Source organism: Zingiber officinale, chromosome 3A (assembly GCF_018446385.1).
Source record: "Zingiber officinale cultivar Zhangliang chromosome 3A, Zo_v1.1, whole genome shotgun sequence".
Classification (NCBI taxonomy): domain Eukaryota; kingdom Viridiplantae; phylum Streptophyta; class Magnoliopsida; order Zingiberales; family Zingiberaceae; genus Zingiber; species Zingiber officinale.
The window spans coordinates 138047815-138061795 of NC_055990.1; the positions used below are offsets into that span (position 1 = coordinate 138047815).

The 13981-nt window shown below is 38.6% G+C and overlaps 2 protein-coding genes across 2 annotated transcripts; one reads left to right on the plus strand and one right to left on the minus strand.

Moving 5' to 3' along the window:
• Window positions 1-1688: 1688 nt before the first annotated feature.
• On the minus strand, window positions 1689-2039 carry LOC122052525 (LYR motif-containing protein 4B-like). Its single transcript, XM_042614090.1, has one exon. The coding sequence runs from the start codon at window positions 1973-1975 to the stop codon at window positions 1703-1705; it is 273 nt and encodes a 90-aa protein (XP_042470024.1). The 5' UTR covers window positions 1976-2039; the 3' UTR covers window positions 1689-1702.
• Window positions 2040-6650: 4611 nt separating this feature from the next.
• On the plus strand, window positions 6651-9387 carry LOC122054071 (enoyl-[acyl-carrier-protein] reductase [NADH] 1, chloroplastic-like). Its single transcript, XM_042615912.1, has 10 exons — window positions 6651-6685; window positions 6776-7012; window positions 7103-7150; window positions 7320-7394; window positions 7469-7581; window positions 7832-7882; window positions 7955-8006; window positions 8177-8218; window positions 8712-8786; window positions 9335-9387. Exons 2-7 carry the CDS (start codon window positions 6947-6949, stop codon window positions 7974-7976), a joined length of 375 nt encoding a protein of 124 aa, XP_042471846.1. The 5' UTR covers window positions 6651-6685; window positions 6776-6946; the 3' UTR covers window positions 7977-8006; window positions 8177-8218; window positions 8712-8786; window positions 9335-9387.
• Window positions 9388-13981: the final 4594 nt, after the last annotated feature.

A 13981-nucleotide genomic window follows, 5' to 3' on the forward strand; every position in this document is an offset into this window, starting at 1 on the left:
AATTTGTGTTTGTTCACAGGATTTTTTTTTAAAAATATATTATCTAGTTTGGAATTTCCAATATCACGATCATAATCACTGAAGTTATTTCGACAAAAGCAATTTTGGCACCATTTTATGACAGGGGAACAGTTCTTTACTTAATAGGGCTTCTAACAAAGACTTGCAAGAGTCATAAATTTTGCTTATGCATTCCAAATAAATTGAGAGATTAACAGATAAAGGAAGCTCCTTAATTTCCCATCACTAGGAATACAAAAAATCAAGGAAAATTTTAAGGTTTAGTTTCACCATTATGCACAAAGAGGTGAAACTCAAATTTTGAAGACCTTTAGCGTATGTGAGATTTCAAAAAGACCTATTCTTGCTCCAAGGAGACGTTAATTCTAGCCTAGTTTTTTTATTAAAACTTAAAGCAAGATTCCTTTGTGTTAAATTATGCCACTTATGCCTCTGAAACAATATCAACTATCTTACCAAAATAAATTCTTTCATTGTTCTGTATTGACTATTTTGATATAAAAATAGTTTCATAATTGATAAAAGTGTACCTAGATTAAATTAGAAGGTTGAATTGTAGTGAAAAAACTTTAATTTATGATACGTAGATCCAAAAATGAATTATATGAAATATAATTTTAGCCATACTTTCAAGTGTCAATCTGTATTGTTTGACAAAACAATTCCCAACAACGATCAATATAGATACTTAGCCAATGCAATAAATGCTATTGTGCAACCTATGCCGGCATAATTTCACGAATACCAATAGAGATAGGGTTAGTCTTAACTAATACCAATTATACCTAAGACAAGAAGATTCTCTTCCCATGACACATACTTTTCATTTTGTCCTCTGTCAAATATAAGCCATAAGGAGGAGATGAAACAATAAAAAGAGAGGAAGAGAATTGAAGTGGCAACAAATGGTACTAACCGAGACATTAAAAAAATCTTCCCATGATTTATCTTTTAATTTTGACTTTACTCTTGGAAAGAAAATGAAACACTAAAAAGAGCACTGATAGGAAATGCAAATGCATCAATTAGAACAGAAGAGATCCTAGAGTTGGTGAAGCCAAGAGATATACATATCTTACACCTATGCCTGTTCCAATTTTAGTTGTGTCAATCTATATCTAACTCTCAGTCATTAATTGAGATATATTAATGGCATATGGAGAAATCAATTCCTATACCAGATGCCTAGGAGCATTATATAATGCAAATCTTAAAAATTATAAAATTAATCTCTGTAGAGTGCTACAAAAACTAATGCTTTTATACAATGCAGAATGCTCATCTTGGTATCAAGAGGATATAATTGTTAGTCGAGACAGATGTTTGTTTTTACAACTTGTTTCTATAAATGGTAAGTCAATTGACTTTACAATTGCTATAAACTTATATTTGAAGATAAAATAATTAAGTGGAAGGACATTATAACATTAAAACCCATTCAAGTTGATCTTGGATATATGTAAAGTGTGTTGAGTGACGGCATGCCACGATATTGAATTTGTATTATTCCGACTCGAGTGATACTCTAACATAGCATTAGATGGGGATTATAGGAGTATACAATGCACAACGCTCATCTTTAAAGCAGTCGGCTATACCATTGTCCATTGTGTTGCTCATTCATATCGAACAATAACCCTAGATTACCCAGCATAAAAGCCGTACCTTCGAACTAGGTACATCACAGGCTCGTCACCTCCATGACGCTCTTTACTTTGGGGGCGTAGAGAGAGTAAACAGTCACCTGCCTCTTCACGACCTCGAACTGAGACTTCCCGTCGGCGAAGGCCAAGGCGACCGAAGACGGGTCAGAAAGTCCGCGGTTGTCGCGGAACCCGTCAATCGTCCGCCTCTTAGCGTATTCTCGTATGTTGTAGTCTGCGAACTTGCTCGCCGTGCGGAGGAGCGAGCGGAACAGCGAGAGCACCTCCACCCGCGAAGGAGCCAAAACCATCGTCGCCGGATTGAAGCAGAACACAAAACCCTAGGAATGCTCCTCTGGAGAATAATCGGGCGGATATGGCTGGAATTATCCAAAAATGGAAATTAAATATCTTTTTTCTTGGCAGTATTTCAAATCACACCCTCTAATCTAAAGTTTTTCACAAAATGCAAATTTTTTCTTCCTGTTTACCCAAAATACCCTTGATTTTTTCCTTTTTTAAATTGGTTGATGGTTAAGATTTTTCATTTTAAATAAATAAAAGTATGATTATATTAGCCGGAAATTACCTTTAATCTCCATGCAAACTTAAACATTTGCATTTAGTTTTTGTATCAATATAAATTTATTTTTAATACCTGACCAAACTAGTTTATTTGTTTCAGCTCTCTAACTCTGATAAAATTATTATATTGCCCTCGTTTGAATTTAAAACGCACAACTACTCCTTTTTCTCCCAATGTCCGACGCATCACTTCGCGACTCCAAACCTTAGCGACGTACTCCTTCTCCGCGACTCCAAAACTTAACGATGCACTCCGCCTCTGCCCATTAGCGGCGCACTCCCCAGCTTCATCCTTAAACCATCTCCATCGACGTTGAAAGCAAAAATCAAAGAGGTGGCAGAACCTGACTAAACCATCTTAACCCCTTGAATCATCGGTAAATAAAATTTATGTGTCCTAGATTTCGACTAATTTGTTATTCCTTTGTGAAAAAAATAAAGTTTTAGTTCATGGGTGTTTTTGATTTTGTGAGGTTGAAGTTCAATTAAATTAGGTTTAGGTGTCTGCAGTGCAATTTTATAAATGAATTTGTATTGCATCTTCTTCAATTCAAGAAATGTGAGATATGTGCAAATTTTGTAGTGATTATTAATAAACTAAGTAATGTACTTACTCAATTTAAGCACTTTGATGTTCAAAATCTGTAAAATTCTACTTTAGGATATGAATAGGTAACTTATTTAATTATTGATGTTGCTCATTCCGCTGGCTCGAATAATATTAGTTTTGATGTTTACATTACATTTTATGAATGTATTTGTGTTTTATCTTCTTCAATTAAAAAATTTAAAGATATATGCTACTTTTAGGTATTAATTATCAATAAACTGAATAATATAATTAATTTAAGCGCTTTGATGCCCAAAATATTTAGGATTTGTACTTTAGCGTATGAATGAGTAAATAGTTTAAATTTTGATGTTGTCCAATCTAGTAGATAGAATAAAATTTATTTTGATGTTCGAATTGCAATTTTATGACTGTGTTTGTGTTTTATCTTCTTCAATTGAAGAATTGAAAAATACATATTATTTTTGTGTATTAATTTGTCATGCCCCAAGTAGTCTCTGTCAGAAGAAATTTCGGCAGCATCTCCCCTGTACGGATGACAATATGAAACTTCTTACAATGCCCTCAGGGCCACATATACCTCGGCCAACACGGTCGAAACAATAACAATAAAATATAATAACATACCACGTAGTTTAGTATCACAATCCACTAAATCAACGATAAGGAAAACTTTATAAAAAATCCTACTCAACTACACCCATAAAGCTCAAAACTTATATCCTACTCAACTACACCCATAAAATACAAATCACAATGACAAAAATAAAATCAACTCACCTCTTCTGTCGTCCAGGCATGCATGTAGCAGAATATATCCAAATAAATATAAAAAGAAAACTCATCGACAAATAAAAGACGATACAGTAATCCATAGAACAAAACTAGTAGAAGTCTAAAACGTAGTCTATATAGCATCATAAGAAAAACCAAATGACCAAATAAATATCCTCGCGATCTGCAGGGGGACTAGCGATTGGAACTCTCCGGACAACCTCAACCTGAAATACTAATATCAACAGGGTGAGTCAACTCCTCAGCAGGTAATTACTGACATGCATAGTAAGAAATAACTAATAGCAATAATTATGCGTACAGTCTCCTAATATAGGAATGATAAATGGGAACTGAAATAAACAGGAGAAAAACTGTACTAATCAGGACCTGGTATAGAGATAACAAGGTCATCTTACCGAGAGTATCATAAATCTTGCATGCATGTCAAACATATGCATCCACCAAATATACAGCAAATAAGTGCAGCAAACACAAGCAATAAATGCATTAATGCGTATGATGCCAATGACATGTCCTGGTCACCCCTACTGCCAGTTAGCCGTCTCACACACGATGGTGAGACCGAGTGGGTAGGGGGGTATGACAACCGTGCACTCTACCATCACTGCTCCTGAGTGACCGAATGGGTGGGATGCTGTCGGAGTACACCTATCCTCCTTACCCCAAATCATAAGTGAGGGAGCTCAATGCTCTCATTTCCCTGAGCCAGTCCAGAGGAGGGATCCCTGTCGGCTACCACATTGCGTCACACTACCCATGAACGAACCAATGGAGCCAAACAGAGCAAAACTGTCTGCCGGCTACCACGCTGTGTCACCAGACTAGCGGAGCCTAACAGAGCAGAACTCTCTGCTGGCTACCACATTGAGTCACCGGACCAGCGGAGCCTAATAGCAGAACTGCCACACACTCTGCCTAACATACCACTAACCTATGAGTGGTGGTGTGTGCAGATCTATGTAACTGGCGATGTGCCTGACAATAATAGAGCCGACTATCGTACAGCATGCAATCATGCGAGATATTGCATGACACTAAGCATGGAAATATCCTGATTCTGTCCATCTCTACATAATATGTACCATAGGATAAATAGATCCAATCAATGGTCTAGGTACACAGGTTAGATATGGTATAAAACCCTAGGTCCTGAACATAATAAGACATGGTTATGTCACTACCCCTATAATCATATATAATCAGGTGGGTACTAACATGAAATGTAAAACAGATAAGAAAAAACAAGCATGTAACAGGTATCCGGTAGTGACAAACCAATGCAGATATGAAACATAATCATTACTACTTATTAAAAACTACTATACATATCAAATGACATATCAAAATGGATAAGTCAAGGTACCCGCCTCCAATAAGAGGATCGTATCCGAAATATATCCCTCGTCGAGACACCGTCTCGAATCAAAGTCCTGTATCATAATGTTTAGTTTAGCTCATTGTATCATGCATCCATTAACTAAACTAAATCCTAATCAAATTAAGAAATTCCAACACTACAAGAATTTCTGGATTTAACCACACCTAATAGACAACAGTTTTTCAAGAAATTGTTGTCTTTTTTCCATTTAACAACAGTTTTATTGAAAACTGTTGTTGTTCACCATAATGGTTTTTAAATAACAACAGTTTTTCAAAAAACCGTTGTCTAATGTGTGTCAAAGATAACGGTTTTAAAAAACTATTGTCTTTTAGTGTTGCTTATGTAATAATATACAACAGTTTTATTAAACTTTTGTCTATTGAATGTTGTTGAATCCTAAAAACACAACATTTTTTTTAACTTCATGAAAAAAAAATCTAAAAATCCACTTCTCTGTGACTCTTCAACGAACAAAAACCAATCTCCGACCCCTCCTTCGCGACTCCTCCGCGAAAGACGCTTCTCCACTACTAGAAAAATGATTTATTATAACACTTTCTTCATGACACCTATTAAAAAGTGTCAATATAAATAAATTATAATGACACTTATAAAAACTAATTAAATTTTTAGAAAAATATCATATTAGATGGTGTATGATGACACATTTTGTAAGTGCCATTATAATTATAATCATATTAGACCTATTCCAAATCTCTGTCCACCCACCCGATCCTCCTGATCCTTTCGTTTCCTCCTTGCAGCGGCGCCCGTTTTCTTCCCTCTCCCACCCCCTTCTTTCCTTCAGCGCAGACAGGTTTCTTCCCTCTCTGCAGCAACCAAGATGAGCTCAAAGGTAACCTATTTCTTATTTCTTCCCTCTCCGCAGCACCGCGCGCTGCCTCGCCAGGCGACGAGCAATCTCTTTCCACCCACCCGATCCTCCTGATCCTTTCGTTTCCTCCTTGCAGCGCCGCCCATTTTCTTCCCTCTCCCACCCCCTTCTTTCCTTCAGCGCAAACAGGTTTCTTCCCTCTCCGTAGCAACCAAGATGAGCTCAAAGGTAACCTATTTCTTATTTCTTCCCTCTCCGCAGCACCGCGCGCTACCTCGCCAGGCGACGAGCGATCGCTTCACCTGTGGCCGCACTCAAGAGGGCCACAACCTCGCCAGGCTGCTAGTTCACTTACGACTAGTTTGTAAATGGAGGCACACGAGGGGGCCATGCCTCGCCAGGCAGTCGGTTCACAAACGATCGCACACGAAGGGGTCAATTCCTTGTCGGGTAGTGTCCTGTCGTGAGGCAGCGACATCACTACCTGCTTTTGAAACTCTCACCCTTTTCTTTTTTCCTAATTAATTTGATCTATTTTGGTTGAATAACTATAGGAATTTTAATCATAAATTGGTTGATTTTGTTGACTGTGAATATAGTAGAGAAGTTAATTAGTTGTGTTTGTTGTTGGTAATTATTCATGACGCTTGTGATGTTTGTAATTTAGATTATGTGCTTGATTCCTAAATTTTATGACATTTTGGTTGCTAGGAATACTGATGATAATGTGTTCTTATTTAGGCAAAAGGGCATTTATTGCTGGAGTTGTTGATGATAATGGTTATGGCTGGGCAATCACAAAGGCTCTTACCGCTACTGGGGCAGAAATACTTGTTGGTACATGGGTGCCTGTAGGTGCTTCCGAAGTCATGTTTATTCTGTCATTATGTAATTAGATAAACACTGGAATATAAGCCTTCTGTTGGATCATTCATCAATAGGCACTGAACATATTTGAGACAAGCTTAAGGTGTGACAAATTTGATAAGTCACGGAAGTATGCCTTCCTCTATTATCAGGAGCATACATGGTTGGATTTATTTATTTTTCTCTTTCATGTTCAGTAGTAATCTTTCTCATATTGTATTTACATATTGCCAAATGGCTCACTGATGGATATTGTCAAAGTATATCCTCTTGATGCCGTTTGCGATACACCTGATGATGTTCCTGAAGATGTATGTAAAAGAAACTTTTGATAAAATTGGTTCCTGGCACTTATTCCAATTTATGATCATAAATAGCAGCTTGTATGGTGTTTATTTTAGGTCAAGACAAACAAACGCTATGCTGGATTCTCAAATTGGACTGTTAAGGTAGACACCAACTCCTTGTTTTCACCAAAACTTGAATTCCCTTTTCTGTACGCTAATTAAACATTTTTTTTCCAAGAGACTGTGTAAACAGAACTAAAGCCTGGAATGATAATTCATTTTATTTTTCACACGCTCTTGTGTTACTGATGCCTTCTTCTGCTTGGTGCAGGAAATGGCAGAGGCTGTGACGAAAGATTTTGGAAGGATTGACATCCTCGTGCATTCTCTTGCCAATGGACTAGAGGTACTACCTTACACCATCATATAATCATGATGTTTTTTTTTACTTTAGTTCTAAATTATGGTTTTCATAAATAGGTAACGAAGCCACTCTTGGAGACATCTAGAAGAGGGTATCTTGCTACAATTTCAGCTTCGAGTTACTCTTTTGTCTCCCTGCTTCGGTACTTTCTTCCAATAATGAATCCAGGTTTCTTTCGATTCCATGAAAACAAAACAATTGCATGTTCCATTTGTATGTATATTTCAACTTGAGATCCTGACAAGAACATCATTATCAATCCATCATTATATCTTCTTCTTTATGGACAGAATAAAGCAATGCTAGTAGTTATAATAAAACCCAAAATAAAGTTATCAAACAATTCCTTTTCTTGTTGGCTCATAGATTTTATATCTCATCTTCACTTTGTTTTGGATGTCTCCGTTAAACATGACAAGCGGTGCTTCAATATCTTTGACATACATAGCTTCCGAAAGGGCAATCCCAGGGTATAACCTTTTCCCTTGTTTATTAAAGTTTATAATTTGGAATACTTGTTTAGTTCTTGCATCAACTTGCAGATACGGAGGTGGAATGAGATAAGCAAAAGCTGCATTGGAGTGCGATACAAAAGTAAGTTCAACTCTTCTGTGATTGTTGTATGTGAAATTGATTGTCAAGTCCGACTAGTGTTTGGAAATATTTAAACCCAAACTATATGGTAGTTCACTCATCTAAGATTATATTTGGCAAAATATAGATTCAATAATTTTGATGTTTTCAGCATTTATTTTTGGATGTAGGTGCTGGCTTTTGAACTGCACTTGCTTGCCACAAAGCATCAGGTAATTATATAATTAGTAACCATTTGGTGATTGTTAGCATACACGATATGATGGCTTTTCTTCAGTTCAATAGACATGTTTTTACCTACTGCTCTGTATTCCTATGTTCCTTTCTCTGTCTATGCCATGTTTTACATTGATCTTTCAATTGACATTTGACTCGAGATTTACCCACGCATGAAATTCTGCAGTTTGTTTATATCACTTGATTATAGAAATTTATTGAAGAGTTGTCCCGTTTTTGTTTATTTGATCTATGAATTTGTTTGCATTTGTATTATTTTCAATTCCTGAGATGTTAAACACTTCTAGTTGCTTCCTTATACATTGAAGAATGTTTTAAAACATTCTTCAACCTAGCTCTTGATTGTTAATTTTAGTCAATTATAGTGGTAATTGTTAGATCCTTTATTTATTTTAATTAATCTCTATTTGTATATTCCATTATCTAATTAATCAATGACTTATTAATCAATGGTTCTTATTTTTGTAGATGTTTCATCTGATTCCAACACCTCAAAGATTCTAGGATACACTTGGAGGAATGATAGCTTGACCTTATCATCTGGTGTGATTTTAATTAATCTTTCAGTGAAATATTATAAATTTTTTAGATTTATTATGTTATTAAAATTTTAAATAAATATGAAATGTATTTGCAGTTGGCTATAAACGGAGATTTCTATTAGTGCATATAGAATGATACTTTCTGAATTCATTTTTATTTAAGGCATTCTTTCCTTTAATGGTCCCTTTTAGAATTTAATGTATGACTTACTCCTTAGCATCATATGGAGTGTGTGGGAACGTTTGCATTAAATTGTACCTTTTAGAATTAATGCTGCTTGCTCACTGGGAAAAATAATGTTTGCATGGTTTATAATAGAAGCTTTGTATGCAGTGACATAAATTGAAAATTCTGCTTAATAAGAAATTTAAGAGCCACCATATTGTTTCAAGAGGTTACCATTTATGTTACATAGATAACACTTTTTGCACTTCTGTTAGATGACTAGATTAAATGATTTTTATGGTTATGTAACATTTATGCAGTGCAATTAGAATCACGCGTACAGTTTAGTTTCTAATTTGTAATATATATCTTTATTCGAATAGGTACCCTCAAGAGTACTGGGAAGAATGCCGACAAACTAAAAAAATGGAGAGACTTTAACAAATTAAGGAGCACTAGGAGCTGCAGTCCCTCCTCTTCACCGACATCTAAGTAGAAAATCTCGTGTTATATTGTTCTACCTTTGTTTTAATAGTGTTATCATTTTTTTGGTTGTTTATGAAATTTCTTCAGAATGTTATAGATATTATTTTTGAATGTTAGAAAATTGTATATTAAATTTTATTTTAAAATTTAGTATTTTGAATGATTTATAATATTGGAAAATTGTGTATTAATTTTTTTTATTTTTTATCTAAAAAAGACAACAGTTTTTCACCGTTGTCGTAGATAGTTTAAAACTGTTGTTGAAGACCCTGTTATTAAAGGTAGACGTTCAAAGACAACGGTGAAAAACTGTTGTCTTTGAAGAAAAAGACAATAGTTTTTCACCGTTGTAAAAATGTTGTCTTTGCCTTCAAAGACAACAGTTAAAAACTGTTGTCTTTGGGCACCCCTTTTAACAACATGACCTTTAACAACAGTTCAAAATGGGCTACGACAACGGTGAAAAATCGTTGTTGTTAGGCTTTTTTCTTGTAGTGCAAATTGGATACACTATACCATAATTCAAATAACCAACTCAATTCCAATATAGAATGTATCCCATCCATACTTAACCTAATACTGAGCATAACTTACCCAACTCTAAAACCTCAGCCGGTGATCCATAGTCGGAGACAACTTGCTGCCAGTAAACCTGACCGAAGCGAGGTAAATGATGCTGCCCTCTAAATCAAATACCCTACATCACCATCAACACATTTGTATCTGCATTAGTCCCAAACCTAAATCCACCACTCTTAAATAAGGGATCTTACCTTCAATTGATCTTTGATTTGTGTTCAAATTGCTCACATTTGTACCGATCCTAATAGAAACTGTGTTGCTTAGTGGGTATTAGGATTCCGACCAAGAACTTCACTTCTGAGTAGAGGGTGTGATGCGAGTGGTAGAGGGTTAGCTGAAGGGGTCTGAGGTCGGGGCCGCGACGTAAAGAGACAACGACTATAGGTCAACGACTCCCCACCCTTGGCCGACGACTCCCCTGTGTGAGGTGGCTTGAAAGAAACGAGATGTGGATGGAGGAGGAGAGTAGAAACCCTCAGCCGACAGTGGATCGAGGGTCGGCGACGGTAGATCAGGTGCTAGGGCACCGCTGGAATGAGGGCTCGCATGCCGACGGAGGTGGATTGGCCGAGAGGAGGCAGTAGCGCGAGGAAAGATCCGTCGGTGATGATGCCCAGTGTATGCTGATCGGCGTGATGGGGGACCAAGAGCAACGGTGGGCGGCAATCGTGTGGTGTTTGGGATCTCTGCGATGACGAGGCGACGGGCAGAGGAGGGGAAGGTGACGGTAAGGCCTCGGAGCTTTCCTTGGCCGATGACTTGTACACGCGGGAGGGAAGAAACCGTCGCGTGCGGCTTAGGGGAAGAAGAGAAGAGCTCGGGATGGGTTCGGCGAGTAAGGAGGAGGAAACAAAGGAAAATGAAAATAAAGAAAAAGAAAAATAAGAGAAAAAACAAACATTTGCTCACTTAAATGGGGTAGCCTAAATAGGCTTTCCCGGGGCCCAATATTTGTCTCCGTAACCTATACCATACAATTTCCGAAAAATTCTCAGAAAATTTCTAAAAATTCCAGAAAATTTCCTTATGGTTATTCTCCCTTTTTCGATATTTTACATTCTCCCTCACTAATAAAAATTTAGTTCCCAAATTTTCATTATCTACCATCAACAAGTACTAATAATAATAAAGAGTATAAATGTTGAACGGTAAATTAACCCACATACCTCATGTGAAAAGATGGGGGTATCGAGCTTGGATCGTATCCTCAAGCTCCTAGGTAGCCTCCTCGTCCGTATGATGTCGCTATCTGACTTTAACCAGCAGGATAGTCTTGTTCCGCAACTGACGCTCTTTCCGGTCTAGGATCCGTACCGGAACCTCCATATAAGTAACGTCAGGATGAATGGGAACTGAGATATCTGTCAGCACATGTGTCGGGTCGGATATATATCTCCTCAGCATAGACACATGGAATATGTCATGAACGCCTGCCAGGGGCGGTGGTAGTGTCAGATGATAAACTACCGCTCCAATCCTCTCCAAGATCTAGAAAGGTCCAATGTATCGCGGAGCTAGCTTACCTCTGAGGCCAAATCTCTTTACCCCTTTCATGGGTGAAATACGCAGAAAAACATGGTCGCCGTAGAGAACTCCAAGGGTCTCCGTCTTCGATCAGCATAACACGCTTCTGGTGGTCCTGCGCCTCTGACATCCTCCGTCTGATAGTACGGACCAACTCTGCCTTATGCTGAGCTCTATGAGGCCCTAGCAACTGGGCCTCCCCAACCTCCTCCCAGAGGGTGGGTGTCCGACAAGGCCTACCATACAACGCTTTAAACGGTGCCATCTGGATAGCCAAATGAAAGCTGTTGTTGTAGGCAAACTCTACCAATGGCAAATGGTCCTCCCAACTGCCTCTGAAATCCAATACACAAGACTTCAGCAAGTCCTCTAGAGTCTGAATGGTCTTCTCTGACTGTCCATCTATCTGCGGATGGAAAGATGTACTGAAACGGAGCTAAGTTCCCAAGGCCTGCTATAGACTCTGCTAGAACCGGGATGTGAACCGTGGGTCTCTATCCAAAATAATACTCAAAGGAACTCCATGTAATATGATGATCTTTCGGCAATATAGATCTGTCAATCGATCCAGGGAATCAGTCTTCCGATTTGCTAAGAAGTGCGCGGATTTGGTTAATCGATCAATGATTACCCAAATCACGTCATGGCCTCGTCGTGTCCTAGGCAAACCCACCACAAAATCCATGGTAATATGTTCCTATTTCCACTCAGGAATAGGAATCCGCTGAAGTAATCTGACAGGTCTCCGGTGCTCCGCCTTTACCTACTGACAGACAAGACATCTAGCTACAAATTTCGCGATGTCTTTCTTCATGCCATTCCACCAATAGGAACACCTCAAATATTGATACATGCAGGTTCCACCTGGTTGGATAGCAAATCGGGAGCTATGAGCCTCCTGAAGTAACTCCTCCCTGATCGGGTGAGATGGAGGTACGCATAACCTGCCTCGGAAATATATAATACCCGCATCATCTCGGGTGAACTCTGACTACTACCCGGAAGCTATCTGGCTGCCAATGAACTCAAAATGCTTATCACTGGCCTGGGCCTCTTGGATCCTTGTCCTGAACGATGATTGAGCAACCATAGTAACCAAAACACCTTGCTCTGTCTGTTCCTGCTCCTCAAGGCCCAACTTGGAGAAACCCTAAATCAAGTCCGTGACTGAAGCTCGATGGCAAGCCAAAGTTGTAATGACCCGGCCCCTTGGGCGGCCCAACTGGCGACTCCTTATGTCATCGACTGACGACCTTCGGCTGTGCCGTTACTCACTAGGTATTCCCACCCCTGGCCAGTGGATTTTTGTCTTCCCCAGGATTCGAACTTTAGACCTCTAGGATAAGTATTAGAGTTTATGAATCCTGGTAGCCAAGTGAGCGTAATAAATTGTCACGCCCCAAGTAGTCCCTGCCAAAAGAAATTTCGGCAGCATCCCCACTGTACGGGTGACAATCTGAAACTTTCTACAATGCCCTCAGGGACATATATACATCGGCCAACACGGCCGGAACAATAACAATAAAAATAAAAGTACAATAAGCAAGCATCCACACAGTTTTATAATAAAAACTAAACATAAGCAAAGATAAGGAAAACATCGCAAAAATCCTACTCAACTACACCCATAAAGCACAAAACTGATATCTTAGTCAACTACACCCATAAAACATAAAACTCCAACATACATCCAAATGAAAACCCATCCTCAAATAACAAAACCTATAAGATCCAAATGTCAAGCTATAAGTCTGAAAAAAACATAGTCTAACACAATAAGTAAACCAAAATGTGCGAACTCGTCCCCACGCGCAGTGGTGGGGGACTAGCGACTGGAACCTCCTGAACAGCCTCAACCTGAAAATAGTAATAACGGGGTGTGAGTCCAATACTCAGCGAATACCTAGTTGACATGCATAGTAAACTATAACAAATAGCAATAACTATGCGTACAATCTCCTGATATAATATATAGAAAGTGCAAAACCGTAAGATAAGGAGTAACTGTACTAACCAAAACCTGAGTATAGGGATGTCAAGGCCGTCAGACCCAAAGTATCATAAATCATGTATGCATGTCAAACAATGCATCCATCCAATATGCAGCATATAAAGTGCAACAACCACAAGCAATAAATGCAAATAATACACATGATGCCAATAACATGTCCTGGTCACCCCTGACACGAGTCAACCATCTCACACACGATGGTGAGACCGAGTGGGTAGGGTTGTGACAACCGTGCACTCTGGCATCACTGCTCCTGATGAGTGACCGAGTGGGCGGGATGCTGTCGGAGTACACCTATTCTCCTACTCCAAATCATAAGTGGGGGAGCTCAATGCTCTCATCTCCCTGAGACAATCCAGTGGAGGGACCCCTAACGTGCTACCACGCTACGTCACGCTACCAATGAGTGGACCAGCAGAGCACTGAC

What these genes read in the sequence shown, in the direction of transcription:
- LOC122054071 (XM_042615912.1), top strand. Translation starts at nt 6,947, where the DNA reads ATGGATATTGTCAAAGTATATCCTCTTGATGCCGTTTGCGATACACCT. An exon ending in CTGATGATGTTCCTGAAGAT is followed by an intron (nt 7,013 to 7,102) that starts GTATGTAAAAGA and finishes TGTTTATTTTAG; the next exon opens with GTCAAGACAAACAAACGCTA. An exon ending in TCCGAAAGGGCAATCCCAGG is followed by an intron (nt 7,883 to 7,954) that starts GTATAACCTTTT and finishes ATCAACTTGCAG; the next exon opens with ATACGGAGGTGGAATGAGAT.
- LOC122052525 (XM_042614090.1), bottom strand. Translation starts at nt 1,975, where the DNA reads ATGGTTTTGGCTCCTTCGCGGGTGGAGGTGCTCTCGCTGTTCCGCTCG.